At 58.1% G+C, this 20,329-nt stretch overlaps 1 protein-coding gene across 1 annotated transcript; it reads right to left on the reverse strand.

The window, feature by feature from the left end:
• Positions 1-854: 854 nt before the first annotated feature.
• Positions 855-20,217, reverse strand: XPC (XPC complex subunit, DNA damage recognition and repair factor). The gene is given in 17 exon segments (XM_045534126.1): positions 855-1,942; positions 2,331-2,420; positions 2,928-3,021; positions 3,104-3,273; positions 3,355-3,489; positions 3,679-3,760; positions 5,216-5,376; positions 7,004-7,129; positions 7,131-7,799; positions 8,250-8,339; positions 10,382-10,502; positions 10,739-10,896; positions 11,619-11,703; positions 12,570-12,693; positions 13,854-13,972; positions 15,052-15,247; positions 20,049-20,217. Coding segments are annotated over 17 exon segments (2,805 nt in total). The 3' UTR covers positions 855-1,726.
• Positions 20,218-20,329: the final 112 nt, after the last annotated feature.

Consider the following 20,329-nt stretch of genomic DNA (forward strand, 5'->3'; position numbering starts at 1 on the left):
CCTCGGTTTCCCCATCTGTAATATGGGGACAGAGCACTTCTACCTGGCAACCAGGTGGGCAGATGGCAGGAGCACCCAGGGACAGGACAGGGAGGACCCTGGGGTGGGGCCCAGGTGGGCAGACGGCAGGAGCTGACCTGAAAGGAGAAAACCTATGAACACCTGACTCGTAGCACCTAAGTTTTCGCTCACGTTGCTTGGTGTTCTGGAGCTACGGGCCGCTAGTTGTCTGCCCGGAAGCCCGCGGTTTGCAAAACGCTCCTCACCTGTGACAAGCAGGTGAGCGGGAACTTTCCGGAACCTACCCTTGTATCGCATTTCCATAACATGTTGCCCAAGTCACCATCTGTCTCCCAAGGCTGTTACGGGCTCAGCTCTGGCCAGAGGCCTGAGACTGTGGTTTCCACGGCAACCCCGGTCTGTCTGTCAACAAGCCGGGCTCTCGCCCCATGAGTCACAGCCATGAGTCACGGCCGAGTGTTGTGTTTGTTTCCCTGGGTTGAAACGGGCTCGAATTTTTAACGGCTCCACGCGAAGACTGAACGGCAGCTCCTCCGACACAGGAAAAACAAGTCCCACGTGTGTGGGGGTGAGTTCCCGGCCCACCCGGAAACAGAGTCTGGTCTTCCCCGGGGCCTCAACAGATGAACCAGTCCCTCCGTCCCCCGGATGCTCTCAGCTAACGTAAAATCTGGAAGCAGCCGGACACGGCACAGGCCTCACCGCTACTCGGGGGGTGGGGGCGGGGGGGACTCACTGGAGCCCAGGAGTTTCAGTCCAGCCCGGACAACATGGCAAGACCCCAATGCTACCAAAAAAAAAAAAAAAAAGCCGAAAGAACGTGGAAGGCCAGATCTTTTCAGATAAATGCTTTATTTTTTCGCAAAAATGTTATAAAAGTTCTTTCTCTGGAACATCTATAATGCACAGAGCTTTGTAAATTTATCCAGTTATGAATAAAATCTAGTTGGACACTGATCTACTTTTAGCAATACTAACATCTCCTTAAGTCGCAATTAGCGTTCCTTTTCTTTCCTGACTTCAGCTCCGTTCTACTCTTCTGCCTCCACAGAACGTCCCTTGGAAGACTAGACTCTGCGACCCGCCTACCTGCACGCTCGCTCCCCGGCTACCAAGACGCAGCGAGAGGCAGTTAGCGAACCTGATTCAGAGCGAAAATAAACGGCCTGCGGAGAAAGGGGCCCAAGCCTGCGACAGGGCGCGAGAACACTTGCGGGACAGAGGAAGACAAACTGGAATCCCTAAATGCACCGGAATGCACCAGAATAATTATATGCATCAGAATCCCTAAATGCACCGGAATGCACCACAACTGCCAAATGCACCTAAACGCACTCTTAAATTCCTAGATGCACCGGAATTCCTAAATGCATCCCTAACTACACCGTCATCCAGAGACTTCCCAGCGGCTTCTATACGAAAACCGACCCCCGTTCCAGAGACGGGAAGAACAGGACGGGGAGGGAGGCTGGTTCCGGGCAAGGGCTCTGTCGCTCACAGAGCAGGTGGGCTTTGGTGGCAAAGGGCACTGGAAGTCCCCCCTGGCCGAATCTGACGGGGGCCGGGGCCAGCCCAGACCCGCCGCAGCCCCTCCGCTCAGACTCCTCCACTCGGCCTCCTCCCCCGGCCTCCTCCCCCCGCCTCGCCTGCAACGTCGCTGGGGTCCGGCCACCGCCCGGTAGGTGTGGGGCTGGTGGCACTCGGGTCACAGCTTCTCGAAGGGGAACAGGTGGGAAGCCTCTGCTTTCTTCCCCCTCCTGCTCCTCCTGGAACACTCCGGCTTCGGCTTTTCCTCGGCGTCTCGGTTCTGAGGCCAGGAGGCCGCCAGGATCCTGGCCGCTTCTGCCTGGGAGCTGGTGCCCTCCTCTTCGTCAGAGGAGAGGCCAGCCCCCCCGGCCGCGTGGGGCGCTGCCGCCTCGCTCTGCAGGGGGACAGCGGAGGGGACACGGCCGGATCAGTGACCAGACCTGCGGGGCGGCTGGCGGCTGCATCGGGGACAGCACAGGGGACGCTGGGCCTCCCCGTGTGGCGTCTGGCCCCAGACTGGACCCACCGGGGCTCCCACGGGCAGGTGCAGGAAGGGGACGTCGAGGCAGGGCCGGGGCCGGAGGAGTGGGGTGAAGCCTGACTCCAGGACGCCTCTCCCCGCGCGGTAAGGACACGGGGCCTCGGAGAGGCGGGACAGCCGTGTCACAGCATAAAGCTCTCCGCGACATCGTGTCTGGGCAGGACGTGACCCGGTGACTTCCCAGCCGTCCCTCCGACAAACCCGCCCCGGCTCGTTGTCCCTGCAGAGGACGGAGACTGACCTTGGGCCCGTAGCGGAGCCTCAGCCTCTCCCTGATGAGCAGGCCTTTGACCAGAACCTTCCAGTGCCCGAGAGCCCGCTTCTCCCTCTTCTGCGGGCAGAAAGGAGGTGGGAGAGAGGGTTCAACGCCGGCGTTCGCGGGAGAAGTCCTAGGGAGGAAGCTGAGAACGTGACGGTATCTATGTGCACAGACACACACGCACACATGCACACACACATGTACATGTGCACGCGCACACATGCATGCACACACACACGTGCACACACATGCACATGTGCACGCGCACACATGCATGCACACACGCACACACGCGCACACACACATGCACACACACATGCATGCGCGTGCGCACACACGCACACACGTGCACACATGCATGCACACACACATGTGCACACACACACGCACACACACACACGGTTTCAGGTTCAAACACGCAGTTTCTGGGTCCCACGCAGCCTCGTCTGCAAACGACTGGTCTGATCCGTGACGTGAGACCCCGGGTCCCGGCGCACCGTGGGAGGGGACGGGGACGTGCAGACCGGCCGGGCGAGGTGACCCGGGGACGCAGCGCCCGCCGGCCGCTCCCGCACTCACCTCCTTCTCCTTCTTCTCCGCCAGCGCCTGCTCCTCCTCCCAGGCGCTCAGGAGCACGTCCCTGAACTCCTCGCAGACGATGTAGCCGTCGGTCCTGCCGGGGACACGACGCGATGACCCGCGCTGCGCCTGCCCCCCGGCCCCCCCCCGGCCCCCCGGGGCGGCCCCTCACGCACACGGGGTGGGAGTAACCTCCGTGGAAGTCGAAGCCCGTGACGGCCTGGGCGCAGTCCACGCCCAGCCTGCGGGCCACGCGCTGCAGCTGCGGCAGGTGCAGCTGGACGCAGCCCACGGGCATCATGCTGGGCAGGAACAGGTACACGTTCCCGAACTCGTTCCGCGGCACCTGCGGGCGGCGGGCGGGGCTGTGGCATCGCGGTGGCCTCGCGGCGGCCCGGGCCCGACCCCCGGGGGCCGGAGTCCTCACCTTGCCGTCCACGGCCACGGGCGGCTGGTACTGCTCCGTCTGCCAGTGGCCGAACAGCCCCAGGTCGCTGTGGTCGCGCAGCTGCGGCTCGGCCAGGCGGGCTCGCCGGGCCCGGTTGGAGTAGCCCTTCACCATCTGCGCCGGGGACACGGCGCGGCTGGCGGCACAGGCTCCCGGCCCCCGCGTCACCCCGGCTGACCTCACGGCAACGCTGCCAGCCACGCACGCGCCGGGCAGCGCCTGGTCACCGTCCCCCGCCCCCGGCTCTGCCTCCCGGCCTTGCCCTGCGCCCCCCGGTCCCCACGGGGCCCCCGGGCTTGTCACCTTGTAGGGCACTTCTCCCAGCCTCACCACTCTGCCCTTCTTCAGCCACGTGTCCCTGGAGTGCAGGGTGTGCACGCAGTCCCTGCGGGAGACAGAGGACAACGGTCCACGCCCACCCGCGTGAGCAGGGCACTGTCCCCCGGCTGCCCGGTCCCTCCTCGGGCTCTGCCTCGACCCGGGACGCAGGTCCAGCTCCCGCAAAGAGCCTTGACCTTGGCCGCCTGCCGTCCGGAGACAGGTCACGAGTCCCGACCCGCACGGAGTGACTCTGCCTCAGCCTCTGCACCCGGCCTCCCCCGCGCCTCCCGCCCTAGGTTCCCTGCTCCGCCGTCCAGCGCCCGGTGACAGTCCCCTGCGCAGCCCGTGGGGGCCGGGGGACAGCCAAGGCCCGCAGGCGGCAGGCAAGTCCCACGCGACCGTTCTCGTTTTCCCTTTCAGCGTAGTATCTGCGAACCGCACGAGCTACTCCACCGTTTACTAGAAAACAGGCTCTGGGTGGGACTGGGCCCAGCCGCAGGCGAGTGTGGACGCTCTCAGCGTGTCTGAGGCGGGCTCGGCCGGGCTGCGCTGCTCGGTGGGCTGGGGGTGCTGAATGCAGTTCAGCGTAGGACGGGTTTGCGGGGACACACAAGCCCCATCTAAGGCGAGAAGCTGCTGTGTCCTCGTGGGGCTGCCGGGGGGACCAGACGCTCAGTGTCGGAGCTGGGAAGCTCCACCCCACACTCCGCTCGGCCCCGGCCGTCTCCGATGGCCCCAGGGAGCACTGATGTCCCCGTCACGCCCAGGGCTCGGGGGACGGACGGACCGGGCATCCCCGACATCTCCCCGAGGGGGCGGCAACGAGAGGACAAGGCCCTCCAGGAACATTGTCCACTTTCCACGACTTCATGCCCACGGGGGCGGCTACTGCCCAGGACTAGGAAACGGCCCACGCCAGCGAGGACGTGGGAAAGTGGGACCCTCGTGTCCCGTCGGTGGACATGGAAACTGGTACAGCCACTGTGGAAACAGTATGGCGGCCCCCGAAAACAGTACACGGGGAATTTCCACCTGGTCCAGCCAGTCCACGGCTACGTGTCGGCCCCGCCACCCACCGATGACAACGGGCTCTCCAAGGGACACAGGTACACCCGTGTTCCCAGGGCCGTTACTCACAGTGGCCCGAAGGTAGGAGCACCCACGTGTCCACTGAGCGAGGACACGATAAACCGGGTGGTCTACGTATGGGACACAACCCAGTCTTAGAAAGAAGGGGGATTCCGACACGCCCCACCGCGCGGGTGAACCTCAGGACGTTAGGCTCAGTGACATAAGCCGGGCGCGAAAGAAGGATCGCCGCCGTGGGACCCGCAGGTGTGTGGACCTTCCCTGGAACTTCCCCGCCCCCCGCACTGGTCTTTTAATCCTTGTCATTAAATTTTCCAGCTTTCATCCGCCCCCCTCGTCCCAGCAAACGCACCTGCGGACGCTGTCAGGAAGCTCTGCGACTTCCAGACCTTCTGGAAGCTTCTGAGGCCCACCCGGCCGCCCCACGCACCTGGAGTAGACGGCTTCCCCGCGGCAGTAGCCGAGGACGGCGGCCGTGTCGGGGTAGACGGCCTCGTACTTCAGCAGGTGCCGCTTCAGCGCGTACAGCGGGTGGTTCTTGTAGGAGCCGACCGCGGTGGGCAGGGGCTGCTGCAGCTGCTTCGCCTGGAACTGCGGGGCCAGAGGGACGACCGTGAGCACGTTGGCTCGATTTTGTTTCACTTTTTGAGACAGAGTCTGGCTCTGTCGCCCGGGCCAGAGTGCCGTGGCGTCAGCCTCACTCACAGCAGCCTCAGCCTCCTGGGCTCCAGCGATCCTCCTGCCTCAGCCTCCCGAGTAGCTGGGACTACAGGCATGCGCCACCACGCCCGGCTCATTTTTTCTATATATTTTCAATTTTCCAGCTAGTTTCTTTCTATTTTTAGCAGAGACGGGGTCTCGCTCTTGCTGAGGCTGGTCTCCAACTCCTGACTTCAAGCGATCCTCCGGCCTCGGCCTCCCAGAGTGCTGGGCTGACAGGCGGGAGCCACCGCGCCCGGCCACTAACTTGTTTTTGACAGATGGGGGAGCTGAGGTTGCACGGACACAGGAGACTCTGCAATGTCGCATCTGTGGCTTTGGCCACTGAGTAGGTGACAGACGAACCCAATGCTGTGAATGAGTCACCCTGGGGACCTCAGGAAGTCACCTAACCTACTTTTAGCCCTCAGACGCCCTCCCCAGCCCGGCAGCCTGCAGCCTGCTGTTCGAGGTCCTCACGGGACAAGAGCACACAGGGACCAGGTGACGTCCCTGTCCCACACCCTGGGCTCCCGACTCTGCTCTCCCAGGAACCTGGCGCCCCTGGCTTTTCTCCCGCTCCGCTGTCTTCTGCACCCGACCTCCGCCCTTGTCTAGGGACTCTGATCCCGACTGTGTCACCTACAGCGAGTCCCCAAGCCTCCCGCGGCACCTCAAGAACCCTGATGGATCAGACTGGCCACACGGGGTCGCTGAGGGAGGGAGGGAGGGGACCCTGCACCCTCAGCCTCCGCTGGTTCTTTACGGTCAGGCCAGTCACGAGGCCACCTGCACAGGTCACGTCTGGCCTGTCACCACCAAACAGAAGGAATCCAGAGCAGCCCCGAAGCGAGTGCTCAAGGAACGGGTCGCGATGCCGCAGGAAATGCTCAACAGACCCGTGCTCTGCCTGTCCTGCCTGCACAGACCCCGGCAAACCCGGGCACCTTCCTGGGTGCAAACGCCCAGCTGTCCCCAACGCCGCCACCACCACAGGCAGCTCGGGGCTGCTGCCTCCTGGTGTCAGCGTCGATTCTGGGACCAGGTGCCGTCCCCCTGTTACGTTCTAGAAGACTCTGCTTCCCGGTGTGCGTTCCCAGCAGACTACAGACACCTCCTCCTGCCCGGGAGTGTTCCGGAGACGAGGGGCCTGTCTGTCTGTCTGAGCAGGCGCAGTGGGAAGGGAGGGGACCCCGTATTGATGAGTCAGCCCCCTGTCCCCAGCCCGAGTGGCATCACTCGCAGAAATGCTCTGAAAGCCCCGACTCTGTAACTGGACGAGACCCAGAAGGAGCCAGACTGGGCTCGAGTACCAGCCGGCTCAGCCCTCAGCTCTGCAACGTTCTGCCGGGAAAGTTCAGGCCACGATCACCCCGGCTTCGCCGCGTCGTGACGATGCGAGGATGGAACACGCTGGAGACGCCCGGCCCAGCGCTGGGCACGCACGAGGCGCTCAGGGACGGGGAGTGACGTTAGCAGCCGGCCCGGGTCTCGGGGCTTCTGGGAGCCGAGAACTCACCTCCGAGTCCTCCTGCTCCTCCCTCTCCGTGGACGGGCCCCGGTAGGGCCGCAGCGTCTCCGCCCACCACCCGGCGTCCACGCGCAGCCTGCGGGTGGCCGTCATCCAGGCGGGGTCGTACCGCGGGGGTGACGTCGCGGACCCAGCAGTCGCCGTCGAAGCCCACCACGTAGGCCACGGGCTTGGTGGCGTAGCGGAAGCAGGTGGCCGGCTGGCCCACGGTGCCGTGCACGCAGTCCACGCACACCCACCGGGCCTCCCGCTCGCAGAACACCTCCAGCCAGTGGTCCACGCCCGCGGGGCCGGCGGGGGCTGCCGGGGAGCCCGGGCGCTCACGGGGACCCCCGCGGCGGGGCCCGCAGGCGCTCTTGGCCCCGGCCTTTGTCCTCTGCCTCGCAAGGCCGGGTTCAGAGTCGTCGTCGGAGGGGTCCCCGGCGCCCCCACTGGAGGGCTCGAAGTCGGAGCCACTGCGGGCGTCGCCACTCCCGCTGTCCTCTTTGTACGAGACCCTGGAGGCCGCCTGCCGCTCACGGCCACGCAGGCGTCGCCGGGTCACCTCCTCCTGCCGGCCCCGGGCACCCTCTTCCTCCTCGCTGCACGAGGGCGCCCTGCTCCTCCTGCCCGCCTTGCTCCTCCTGCCCTTGGCACCGCGGTCGCCGGTGGCCCGAGAAACGGCTTCCTCCCGCTTGGCCCCCCCGCTGGGCTTCGCGCTGCTGCGGCTTCCCCGAACCCCGCCGGAAGTTTCCGCGGGGCCTCCGGGATCCTCGGTGGGTCTCTCCTTGGCAGGTTTCTTCCCCTGAAGCAAAGCAAGACTTGGGGTTTTTCTTTTGTCTGTTTTTTTGTTTTTTTTTGAGACAGCGTCTCGCTCTGTGGCCCGGGCTAGAGTGCCGCGGGAGGATGGCTCGAGGTCAGGAGTTCGAGACCAGCCTGAGCAAGAGCGAGACCCCGTCTCTACTAAAAATAGAAAGAAATTAGCTGGACAACTAAAAGTATATATAGAAAAAATGAGCCGGGCGTGGTGGCGCATGCTTGTCGTCCCAGCCACTCGGGAGGCTGAGGCGGGAGGATCGCTGGAGCCCAGGAGTCTGAGGTTGCTGTGAGCTAGGCTGACGCCACGGCACTCTAGCCCGGGCGACAGAGCGAGACTCGGTCTCAAAAAAAAAGAACCCAGGCTTCACGAAATATAATCATGACCCATTTTTTACAGTGTGATAGTCTTTTTCTCTGGAGTCCCTGCGAACCTCACCTTTGTGGCTGACGACCTCAGAGGAATCGGCTGCAGCGACAGCACCAGCCGGGTCAGGAGCTGCAGAGCCCGGAGAATCACGAGAAACATCTACGGCCAAAAGGAACAACGTGTTTGTCCTCAGAAAATAATTAAGGACTTCACTAGTTTGATGCTGGCTATTGTAGTGTTTTTTTTAGGACAGGGAAGAGTTGGAAACCAACAAACTGTCCAACAACAGGAGACGAGAAATCTCTTTGCTTTATTTTTGCAGACAGAGTCTCGCTTGAGCCCGGGAGTCTGAGGTGGCTGTGAGCTATGATGACGCCACGGCACTCCAGCCCGGGGGACACAGTGAGACCCTGTCTCCAAAAAAAAAAAATCACCTGGGATTTCAAAGGGCCTAAATGGCTGAAGAACAGAGTGTTTGCTGAACTGGCGTAAGAACAGGCCTGTATAAAAATGCAAATTCTCATAAAATAAAAAATACATTAAAAAAAAATAGACATGTAAATAAACCAATGGAATGGAACTAAGAAGCCAGAACTTAACCCATGACGCTCATAGCTAGATGATTTTCTACAAGAGTTCACCGTTCAATCCCTACCGAAGAGACAATCTCTTCCACGAATAATGAAAATAATAAAACCGACAGTTGGAAGGACAAACAGTGCTGGGACCACCGGATATTCCCAGGCCTGGGAATGGAGCGGAAAACCTCCCTCATGTCGCACACAGATATTAACTCTCAACGGACAGAAGTCCTAAATGGAAGAGCTGCAACTTTTAGGCTATAACCGATAAATACACTACCTGACCCAGTATGTCTGTACTCAAGAGAAATGGAAACAGGCCCTCAACCTAAGGAGGGGGTTTTCGTACAACACTGTGAATATACTAAACGGCCACTGAATCGTAGCCCCTTTTAAAAAAACTGTATGATCCCATTTTTGTTTCTTAAATTAAAAAAAAAAAAAAAATCCCAACAAACAAAACCAACACGTCTGTCCACAAATACACAGGAACAAAGTCTGGGAGGACGAGGCTCAGGTATTAATGGTTTTCTCTGTGCAGCGTTATTATAGCACAGTTACTGGCCTTGCCGAATATCTCAGACTTTTTGAAGCCAACCAAGTAGCAGAGAACTAAGGACGCCAGCCGTTTGGCCCCTACGGATACGAGAAGCCTGGTCTCTTTCTCCAAACAAACAGGGAGCCCGGGGCCTCCAACGTAAGTGCGTGAATTAACGGGAATCTTCCAGGTATAAACCGCGCTGCCGGCTCTACTTCTGTTTTATTCGGACACAGCTTTGCCCACGGGGGCCTGTGGTATTTCAAAGGCCTGTCCGTGCCCAGAGCGGTTCGCCCCACGATCGCTGTCCCGGGCAGAATCCCCCGCCCTGCAGGGCGGCCCCCCAGGCTCAGCCTGCAAACGTGAGGCTCGGAAACACGTTCTCAACGGGCTCCGCGTCCGATCCGAACAGGAGCTTCCGCGGGACTTCTGAACCCAAGTTCTGAATCGTCGAGGGAAAGGTTTCTAGAGCATCTAACCAAACATTCAGAGCTTCAGCACACCAGGACGGAAAGAGTCCCGGCCTTCCCCTCACAGCCTGACCCAAATCCCGACTCCACGGGTCCCCGGCTGGGTGACCTTGGGGACAGGACTCAGCTACCATGAGCCTCCGTGCCTGTCAAGGTTCTCATGAGGACCCAATGAGGTGACATACAGGCCGGGCGCGGTGGCTCACGCCTGTCATCCCAGCACCCTGGGAGGCCGAGGCGGGAGGATTGCTCGAGGTCAGGGGTTCGAGACCAGCCTGAGCAAGAGCGAGACCCCGTCTCTACTAAAAAAATAGAAATTGTCTGGACAGCTAAAAATATATAGAAAAATGAGCCGGGCGTGGTGGCGCATGCCTGTCGTCCCAGCTACTCGGGAGGCTGAGGCAGGAGGATCGCTGGAGCCCAGGAGTCTGAGGCTGCTGTGAGCGAGGCTGACGCCAGGGCACTCTAGCCCGGGCGACAGAGCCAGACTCTGTCTCAAAAAAAAAAAAAAAACAAGGTGACACAGTGACATGCACCTCCGCCACCTGGAACAGCGGCCAGGGTCACCGTCAGCGACCAGGCTGACGGAACAGAGCCCCCGGGAACTCTTACGTGCACCAGCTCCTCGTCGTCCCTCGCGGAGCACACGGCAAACCTCCTCTCCAGCGTCGTCTGCAGGTCGTCCTGCTCGCTGGCCGACAGCTCGGGGTTGACCGTAAACGTTCCCACGAACCTGGGGGGACCAGGGCAAAGCGGGGTGTCCACTCTGACGGGCCAAAGGCATCAGCAGGGGCTGTGCACCGCGGGGTCCGCCTGCCTCTGTCCCCCCTGCCCCCGGCTCTCCCCGGGCAGGCTGGGCCTGGCGCTTCTGTCACCAGTGTCACACCTGCCCCCGCCGGGCACACTGCCACCACCTGGGGGGGGAGGGTGTGGGGGGCTGCGCGGAACCCGGCCCCGGTGTGGCCTCACCACTGGAGCAGGCTGGAGAGGTAGCAGGCGTCCGCGTCCCCCGGCGGTACCGTGGCGAAGCGCGGGGGCACGAGGGAGAGGCCCAGGGCACGCAGGCCCGGCCGGCTGCAGACGCTGCTGCGGTGGAAGCCGTTGGCCAGCAGGCACAGCAGGTGGACCTGGCGGGGGAGGGAGGACGGAGGGGACAGGCAGGGATGCTGAGAACCAGGGGGACACTTCCGCTGCCCGTCCCAGACAGCCGGGGGGCAGGAGCCACATGCTGCCACGTCTGCGCACGGTGAGGCAAGATGCCAGCACCGGCCACCGCCCAAGACCACCTTCCACCCCTCTGCCCCTCGCATCGCAGGGCTTGAGAGCACGCGGGCTCGGGCAGGGTTCCCACGGGCCAGGGACCCAGGCGGCTGCAGAAATGCTCCGACGTCCGGAGTTTGCGTCCACCAGGCCGGGAGGAAAAGCGAGTGGGGGCAGCTGGGCAGGACGGCTCGGGAGCGCACGGAAGCCGGTGGTGGGACCGGGCTCCCCGACCTCTGGCCACTTCCCTGCGTGTGTCTGGGCGTCCCCTCGGCCGCCCTCCGGGAGGAAGCCTTCCTGGGACACAGGCCCACACCCGTCCCTCCCGGGGCCCCAAGCGTCGCCGTGGGGTCCCTGCTGCGAAGTCCCGCTGTTCCCCTGCGAGATTGAAACTCCCGCGTTCCGGGAAATCTGCCTACGAACGCAACGCCCAGGACCTCGCGGGGTCAGTCACCACCGGCCACAGCCGGGAGCCTCCGGGACCCGAGCTGAGGGCAGCACTGGCGTCACTTAGCGGCCGAGGGAAGACAGGGAAGGCCGGGGCCTGCGATCCAGGCACACGGGCTTCTCCCGCGGCCCCTGCGCTCACCTTGTGTGTGTCCTCGTGGACTTCTTTGCTGAAGCGCTTCATCACTCTCCGCAGATGCGTCTCAAACTCGGCCTTCACCTTCTCCCTGCGAGGCACGGTGAGGAGTCTGAGCACCGCGGGGGAAACTGAGACCAGGCCCCGGGTCCCCGATGGATCCGCTCTGCTCGTAATGACGCGTGGAGCGTTCTCCGGCTTGTCACACGAGGCCCTGCTGGTTTCCGGCCGCCCGCAGGCCTCAGCCGGCCCCAGTCGCCCCACCGCCGGGGTCGGAGCTGGCCTCGTCCGGGGGTCTCCTCCAGCTGGCCCTCCCCACTGCTGCCTCGCTCCCTAGCAACCAGCACCTCCGTGTCACATCCAGGCACGTTTAGAGGCGCCGACCTGGTGTGACATCCTCCCGTCTGTGTCCCGCGAATCTTCAAGCACACTCGAGACTTCCTGACTTCTACCGTCTCCCCTGTGCCGAGTGTGTCCCCGTACCCCGCGGATTCGGGAACCCACGAACTGGCAGGCGCAGCACGCCACAGCCCCGAGCCACCAGAGGCCACGGGGGTGCCGGGGACCCTCGAGGGATGGGGGCTCACGGCCGTGCCGGGATAGGCGGGAGTGACAGTGACAGACGTTCAGACCTTGGCCCTGCTGCTTCCAGGCTGAGTGACCCCTGACACGTTACTCAGCCTCTCTGAGCTCGGGCTCCTCGTTCCGACACTGTTCTGAGGGTCAGGTGAGGTGGCGGGTGACCTGCTCAGACCCTGCACACGGGACTCCCCTTCCTGTGTCCTGCCCAGCCGGGACACAACGGTCTCTCGCCCAAGTCCCAGACGGTGACCCCGGGGCTCTTTCCCTCGAGGTCCCTGACCACTGTGACACTCGGCCCCGGCCCCCCGTGCGTTTCTCAGACGTTTCCAGTAAGTTCTACGTAGCAGGAGCCGAGAAGCAAGGGCCGGATCTCACCTCCTTTCTCTGGTCTTCGCCTGCTCCGGCGTTTCAATCTCGATCTCCACCGGGGTCACAGGCAGAAGAGACTGAGAGGAGGTGGCATGTTCCCCCGCGTCACCTGGCCCAGGCTCGCTCAGTTCTAGCGACAACAGTTTTGACAGATCAATAACGGTAGCATTGACAGGCATCGCACGGAACAAAATCAAAGTTCTGCTGGGAGGGAGGGAGGGATGGGGGGGAGGGACACAGGCCGTGGGGACACTGTGCTCTGAGCTCCTGCAGAGTCCCAGGCGCTGTGCGAAGTGTTTTACAATTATTCGTCTCACGTCACCCACACGACCACCCAGAGAAGGGGTCGTCAGGTGAGGAAACTAAGGCCTAGAGATGCTGGGTTGAATCAGATACAGACCCTGCTACAGAAGGGCTGACAGTCTCTGTTTCAGGAGATACTTGGTCTTTTTATTTTTATCTTTTTTTTGAGACAGAGTCTCGCTCTGTCACCCGGACTAGAGTGCCATGGCATCAGCCTCGCTCACAGCAACCTCACTCCCGGGCTCAAGCGATCCTCCTGCCTCGGCCTCTCGAGTAGCTGGGACGACAGGCATGCGCCACCACGCCCGGCTAATTTTTCCCATATATATTTTCAGTTGTTCAGCTAATTTCTTTCTCTATTTTTTAAGTAGAAACGGAGTCTCGCTCTTGCTCAGGCTGGTCTCGAATTCCTGAGCTCAAACGATCCTCCCGCCTCAGCCTCCCAGAGTGCTGGGATGACAGGCGTGAGCCACCGCGCCCGGCCAAGACTTACATCTTGATTGAATCTTGGATCAAGGCTGCCTCTCCTTTTGTATCTACTCTATTGCCAGCCACCCAAGGAAGAGAATAAACAACCTGCCTTAGTAACCTGGTCATGAATCCTTCCTTGCATCAAAGCAAGCCCTACTGCGATCCTATCTTTGGTCTTATTAGATTCAAAAGAAAACAACGATGACTCCAGGGGCTGGGGCAGGGGAGGGTCACACTTAAGGCCAAGGCCAACCCAGGCAACACAGCGAGACAGCTCTAAAAACATGAAAAAATCAGCCAGTAGTCCCAGCTCCTTAGGATGCTGAGGTGGGAGGATCTCTTGAACCCAGACGTTGGAGCTACGGCCGTGCCACTGCACTCCAGCCTGGGCAACACAGAAAGACCCCACGTCTTAAAAAAAAAAAGGTGTAAATGATCCAAAGTAAAAAAAAAAAAAAAAAAAAAAAACAGGATCACAGAATCAAACAAACAATGCTGCAAACAAAGATGTTTCACCTTCGACCTCTTCCCAGTCATCTTCGCTTTCCTCCTCATCCTCTCCTTTGTCACTGCCTTTGTCCGCGGGAGCCCCTCTCTTTGGGTGGCGTGTCCTCTTGCGTTCACTCGGAAGGTCCCTGCGTAAAGACCACAGGACAATGAGGAAGGCTCAGACACCCCGGTGTTACGGAATTTAGAGGATTTCCTCCTCCTCTTTACTGAGACTCGGCTGCGATTATCTAAAGATTGTTACGGAGCTCTGAGCCTCATTTCCTCCATCAACACGGATCTCAAAACCTCACCAAGATGTGCTCTGATTAACACTAGACGTGCGGCCAACACAACCCGCCGTCCAGAGCCGTGTGAAAGAAAACAGTCGGCGAGAACTCAGGAGACGTCACAGCCATGGCGTGAGTTGGGAAGCAAGAGCTGTGATGTCTGTACGTGCACAGCTCGAGGCCGGAAAACAGAAAAGGGAATTAATTCACACTTGCTGATCGATCCTACTACAAACCAACTCAAGGTTTTTTCCCATCTTTAAGAAGCAGGGTCTAAGGGGACTGAAGGTGACAGAGTTCTGATTTGAAGTGGGGGTGTGACAATACTTAGGGATGTCGCACGATACAACCATGGACGGCTTGCTAGTTAAGCAGACACCTACACAGATAAGTGGGTAGGTAAACAAGGAAAAAATGATAAATACTGGATGACAGATATGCTAATTATCCCGATCTGATCTCTATACGTTATATGCATCACAACATCGTAAGTGCTCCACAAATATGTACATATTATTAGGTGTCAATTAAAAAATGCCTTTAAATTAAAAAGACTTTTTAAAAAATCTAAGGGACTAAATGGTCACTCACATGCAACATATTTCTGCAAATTCCTACATAAAACGTATCTGGAACCCTGAGCTACTTTTATCTCGTGCAAACTCTGGCATTTGTTATCAAGCGCGACTATTACCTACGGCTTCTGGTTTTACCACTGTCTGGCTGTGGAACCGCGATTTAAACCACTTTCTGCGAGCTGTCATTGTCCCCATAGGAAAAGTTCCCAGCGCTCGCTGGTCCGAGTGATGCCCAGAAGCGGTTAACGATCCGGTCTTTTCCACGGATCCCAGGGACAAGCAGGAAGAGTGGGTTCGATGGCTCGCACTTCGCTGATGGGAACGATCGAGACCGGGCCCAAAGGGTTCCAGCTTTCTCACCTGAAATCTTCCCCGTCGCTGGGGCCTTCCTCCTTCACGACCTTGACCTTCTTAGATTTCGCCGACGCCTTGGCCACTTTCTTTTTCGTAGGACCCTCTGCTGAGGGCTCGGGATGGCTGCAGCCTCTCTTCCTCTTCCCGCGGGAAGCCCTGGAGGGCAGGCTCTTCTCTGGGGGCTTCTCATCTTCCGAGACATCTAGGGGACCGCAGGGAACAAGAGGCGAGCGATGACAAGACAGGTGTGGCTCAGGGCCAGGGGCACGAGAAGGCTCTGTGGCTTTTCTCCACCCCAGGTGTGGACAGCCACCAGCTCTGAGCCTGTGCCCCTGCGGCTGGTCTGTGTTCAGAGGGAAAACCACCCCCTTCCCCGGAACTCCCGTCTGCTTCTCCTAAGACGACAGAGGTCACCCGTGACTCAAATAAAATCTAACTTCCACATCTTAAATTCCAGCTGATTTGCAGCAGGGGGAATACACAAATCCACTAACGAGCACCCTGCTTGTTTACTACCTGCCAAGGCTAACGACTGGTTCTAGGGATGCCCTACTCTTCTTAAATAAAATGTTTCCAGTCCCTAAATCTGTCTGAGTTTTACCACAATCTTAGTCCTACTAACCCTTGTTTCTGTGCTCACCACTGCTACGAAACCTTTCCCAACTAACCCCAACGACACTCACGTACCCACCGTCAGCAAACTGAGGGCTGAGATAAGACAGTAGTCATTGAAAAATATCTGTATTTTCTTAAAATAGTTATTGTTTTTGCTAAAGCCAAACACAAAAAAGCACAAGCTGTTAGTTTTAGTTTAACTGGGGTGTCCAAAAAGGGTGGCGTGTTTATGTACATATAATAGCTATTTTAATAAATTAATTTTAACAAATAATTTACAATATGGCAGGCAAGATATTTTTCTGTTTGGCAAATCTGTGCACACAAATGATCTTGAATCTGAAATAAATCTTCCTTCGCATGACTCTTCTTAAAATAATTTTAAAGAATAAAAATATTCTTTCATTGAGGTTCTAAAAAAAAAGCTACAACGGTAACCTAAAATAACAAATTAATATGAATCCTTTCATTTATGGTTTGTCCTGTTAGCTCTCTGGACGGGCATTTAAATTCCCCAAGGATGTACTTTTTTGCGCAGGCAGAAAAAGACTCTCTCTTCTGAGCTACATAAAATCATAATTTAATTTAAATAAGGTTCATATTAGAGGAGTATTTATTTTAATGCTAGATTTGGCTCTGTTTCTTTAAAATGTTTTAAAAAGAAGAAATTTGCTGATTCCCATGATTCGAACATTTTAATGGAAACCTAACAAATAAAAATTTTGAAGAACAAGATTTGAAAATCAGTTATTCGAACCTGAGAATAGATTTCTTATGCCGAGGCCAGAGGCTGCATAAAAGTTTATGCCTGACAGCTCAAGTAGGGCAAGCCCTTAAGAATCAGGATTCCTAGATCTTACGACGATTAATAAGCAAAGATGCCAAATACTTCATTTTCACTAATCTAAAAAAACGCAGGTGGGAGGCTATTTCAAAGGCCATCCCCAAACGTTTCTGGTTGGTTTTAGGCACAGGTTTTATTTCTGTGTTTCGAAGAGAAAAATAGAGGCGTTAAAAGGCAAAACATTGGAAACAAAAAAACCATGAACCAAAAAGACGTTCATAGCACCATTATTCGTAATATACACAATTCTTTTAAAAAAAAAATCTGGAAGTCCAACCATAATTATTAAATAAACTATGGTACAATCACACAGTAAAATGTAATTCAGTCATCTTTTAAGACAAAGGCGGATGACAAATGCTATAATGCTAAGCGTGGCAAGTTTTTGCAGAATGCTTTTCTGCTACGTAAGAAAACACGGACAGAAGGAAATATATCATTATTTAGTGGTGGTTACTTCTGGACAGGAGAAACACGGATGACTTTTCTTCCTTTATTCTTTGCGATTTGGGGGGGGGGTCCCTAAGCATCTAGAGAGTCTTTTCCAGAGCTTTCCAAGATCCACAGGTATCTAAGACGCCCTCCCTACCAGTGTCGTTGAGCTCAGTAGGGCAGGAATCATTAATACCGCTGTGGCTTGCTCGGCCATCTAGCAAGATTTCACAGGAACACCTGCCTAAACCTGCCAGCGACATCTCCCACCTCAATGCCTCACCGCGTCCGGCCAACTGGCCAAACTCTTTCCCTCCCAACGGTCTCTCAGTCGACGCTTCTCTCGGCCTAGAATTCCTCTCCCCCAGAACTGCCTATGAACGGCTGCAAAATTACAGACTCGGTAACTGGCTCAAAATGTCACCTCCTCAGCGGCCTTCCCTGGTCACCGATTCTGATTCAGCTGCTTCTTCCCCGCCCCCGCACCAACTGGACTGCAGCAACCTGTTTCACTTCCTCACGGCTCTTACGGCCGTGGGGATTTGGTTTCTGAACTTACTGTCTGTCCCAGGTGCCCTCCCCAAAGAGGATGGGCATCGTGAGGGCAGGGACTGTGCCTGTCTTGTTCACAACCATAGTCCTGGGACCTAGAATAGCGCCTGGAAATAGTAGGTGCTCAATAAATAGCTGTTGAAGGAATGAACAGATTATACCAACGAAAGCGTTCACGTAGAGAAAAAACAGGAACGATCCAGAGGTGCCCTAATAGCAACCAGGAAATAACAATGGAAGACTGGTTTTTCTTTGCTCCTGTCTGTTCAAAGCAGCCAAGTATCACTTTTATTTGCACGCAAAGGGTGCCTGTTAACACCTACACGGTCACACTGATAGTCACCAAATCAGCGCCACCTGCAGCCCAAACCACAGTTGCCGAGTCTATACTCCTCCACCAAAACCTCGGCAAAGACGAACGCTTCAGATCCCGCCGGAAGCTGCCTTGGGGACCTATCGCTTGCTCTTCTGCCCGGCAGGGTTTGAGTAAGCTGGGCTGCACCGTGGGCTGAATGACACGGGCCAGCCCAGCTGTTTACGTAACATGGGACCGTGCCCTGAGTTTCACACGTCAACTCACTGAACACGCACGGTCACCTTGCGAGGCAGTAACACACTTCACAGAGGAAGTTCCGAAGGGCTAAAATATTTGTCCAAAACAATCTGCCCTCGTGCATGGAATTCCCGAGCGCTGCAGCTATCCCAAGCCGGCCACCAGGCGGCCAGTGTTCAGCTGGGAGGAATGCTGGCCAGGCAGGTGGCATTTCTATCAGCTTAAAATCTTTCATTTTTGAATGGCTGCCTATCCGGAACACACTGCCCAGAATACCAACTCCCTTTTCATGGCCCCTTGCTAAAACGGTGACCATCCTTTACGTGGCATGTCACACAACCTCACAGAGCATGTTCCAATCTCTCCAGTCAAACCCGATCACTCTTTTGCAAATCGCAAATCCTTGTACCTTCTTCCACGATATTTAACACACTCTGCCCTGAATAATTTATATGTAAATGTCGCGTCAACACTAAGATCCTCAGAGATATCTCTGTCTCCCATGCACAGCACACAGTAGAGACTCAAAAAATGTTATCCGAGTAAATGAGTAAACGAATGAGGAAAATGGTGCTCATCATATTAAGTAGGAGGTAAATCATCTCCTAAGTTTGGGAATTATTAACCATTTGACTGTTTCCAAATGGACGATGAACTTACAATCAATCAGTACAGAATCAGAATTTAATGTGCTTTAGCCCTTCCTGGTTACCTACTCTAACCTGCTACCCAGTCATTAATATCTCGGGAGACCCAGAAATCCCTCCTACAGCATGCATTTTGCAATTATTGAAAATATTTACTGAGCCGGGCACAGTGGTTCACGCCTGTCATCCCAGCACTCTGGGAGGCTGAGGCAGGAGGGGGCTGCTTGGCGTCAGGAGTTCGAGACCAGCCTGGGCAACACAGCGAGACCCCATCTCTACAAAAAATGGAAAAAATCAGCCAGGCGTGTGGCACGTGTCTTTAGTCCCAGCTACTCGGGAGGCTGAGGCAGGAGGATCGCTTGAGCCCAGGAGTCTGAGGTTGCTGTGAGCGAGGCTGACGCCACGGCACTCACTCTAGCCCGGGCGACAGAGTGACACTGTCTCAAAAAAAAAAAAAAAAAAAAAATTATTGAGCATTTAGTACAGTCACAGCCTCCTAATCTGCAGATTCTACCAACTGGGAATGGAAAATACTTGGGCAAAAAAACACAACACTAAAACGTAATGCAAACAGTAAAAATGCAGCATGACAACGACTTACATAGCACTCGCATTGCATCAGGTATTATAAACAACCTAGAGGCGACTTAAAGTATATGCACAGGTTCTGTGCAAATATGACCCTTCGCACAAGGGACTTGAGCAGCCACAGACGGCGGGCCGGGACCCACCTCCCACCCATACCCAGGGATGGCCGTGCGCGCCGGGGGGCAGGTCGGGGGGGACAGGACACGACGTAGCAGCGAGTAAGACGCGCTTCCGTGAAGCCTGGACACCTGCCAATCAGCAAGGACGCCCGTGAGACCCTTCCAGGGCGACAGAGCGAGCAGGGCCACCGTCACAGCCCGGCGACAACAACTGCCCGGGGACGACCCCGTCCCGCAGCCGGCCGGGCGCGCGACCCGGGACCCGCAGGGGCAGCGGAAACGAGCCTGGCCGCGGCCCCGAGAGGACATCCGGGCAGCAGCCGCCGCCGACATCCGGGCAGCAGCCACCGTCCAAGGCCGAGGCCCGCGGGCAGGGGCGACTCGGCACAGCTGGGGACCGGCCGGCCGCCTGGAGGCTCCGGGGTCGCCGGGGGTCGCGCCGGCTCCGACGGGGGACTCCGCGGACCACGCCGTCCCTCCCCGTCCCGGCCCGTCCGGCTTCCGGGGACACAAAACGGCCGCGACGCCGCCCCCCGTCCGGCCCTTAGCGGCGGGGCCGGGCTCCGGGGGAACCAAAGCCGCGGGGACACCCGGGGGCACAGCCGGGGGGGACAACCGGGGGCACCCGGGCAGCGGCAGCTTCCGGTCCTCACCTCCGCGTCCGGCCTCCTCCGCCCTCCGGCGGCGTCTGCCCGCGGAGCCCGGCCCGGCGGCGCTGTCACCCGCGTCCCCCTCGCACGGCGCCGCGCGGCCGCCCTCGGCCTTCCGCCTGCGCGGCTCGCGCTCCCGCGGCCGCCCGCCCGCCGCGCGCCTGCGAGCCATGTTGCCCGGGCAAGACCCGCCGCGCCGCGGACGCTCCGGGCCACCGGAAGTTGCCCGGACACGCCCCCGGGCGGGCCAGCTCTGGCCACGCCCCCGGACGAAGCCCCGCCCC

Source organism: Lemur catta, chromosome 21 (genome assembly GCF_020740605.2).
Source record: "Lemur catta isolate mLemCat1 chromosome 21, mLemCat1.pri, whole genome shotgun sequence".
NCBI classification, from domain to species: domain Eukaryota; kingdom Metazoa; phylum Chordata; class Mammalia; order Primates; family Lemuridae; genus Lemur; species Lemur catta.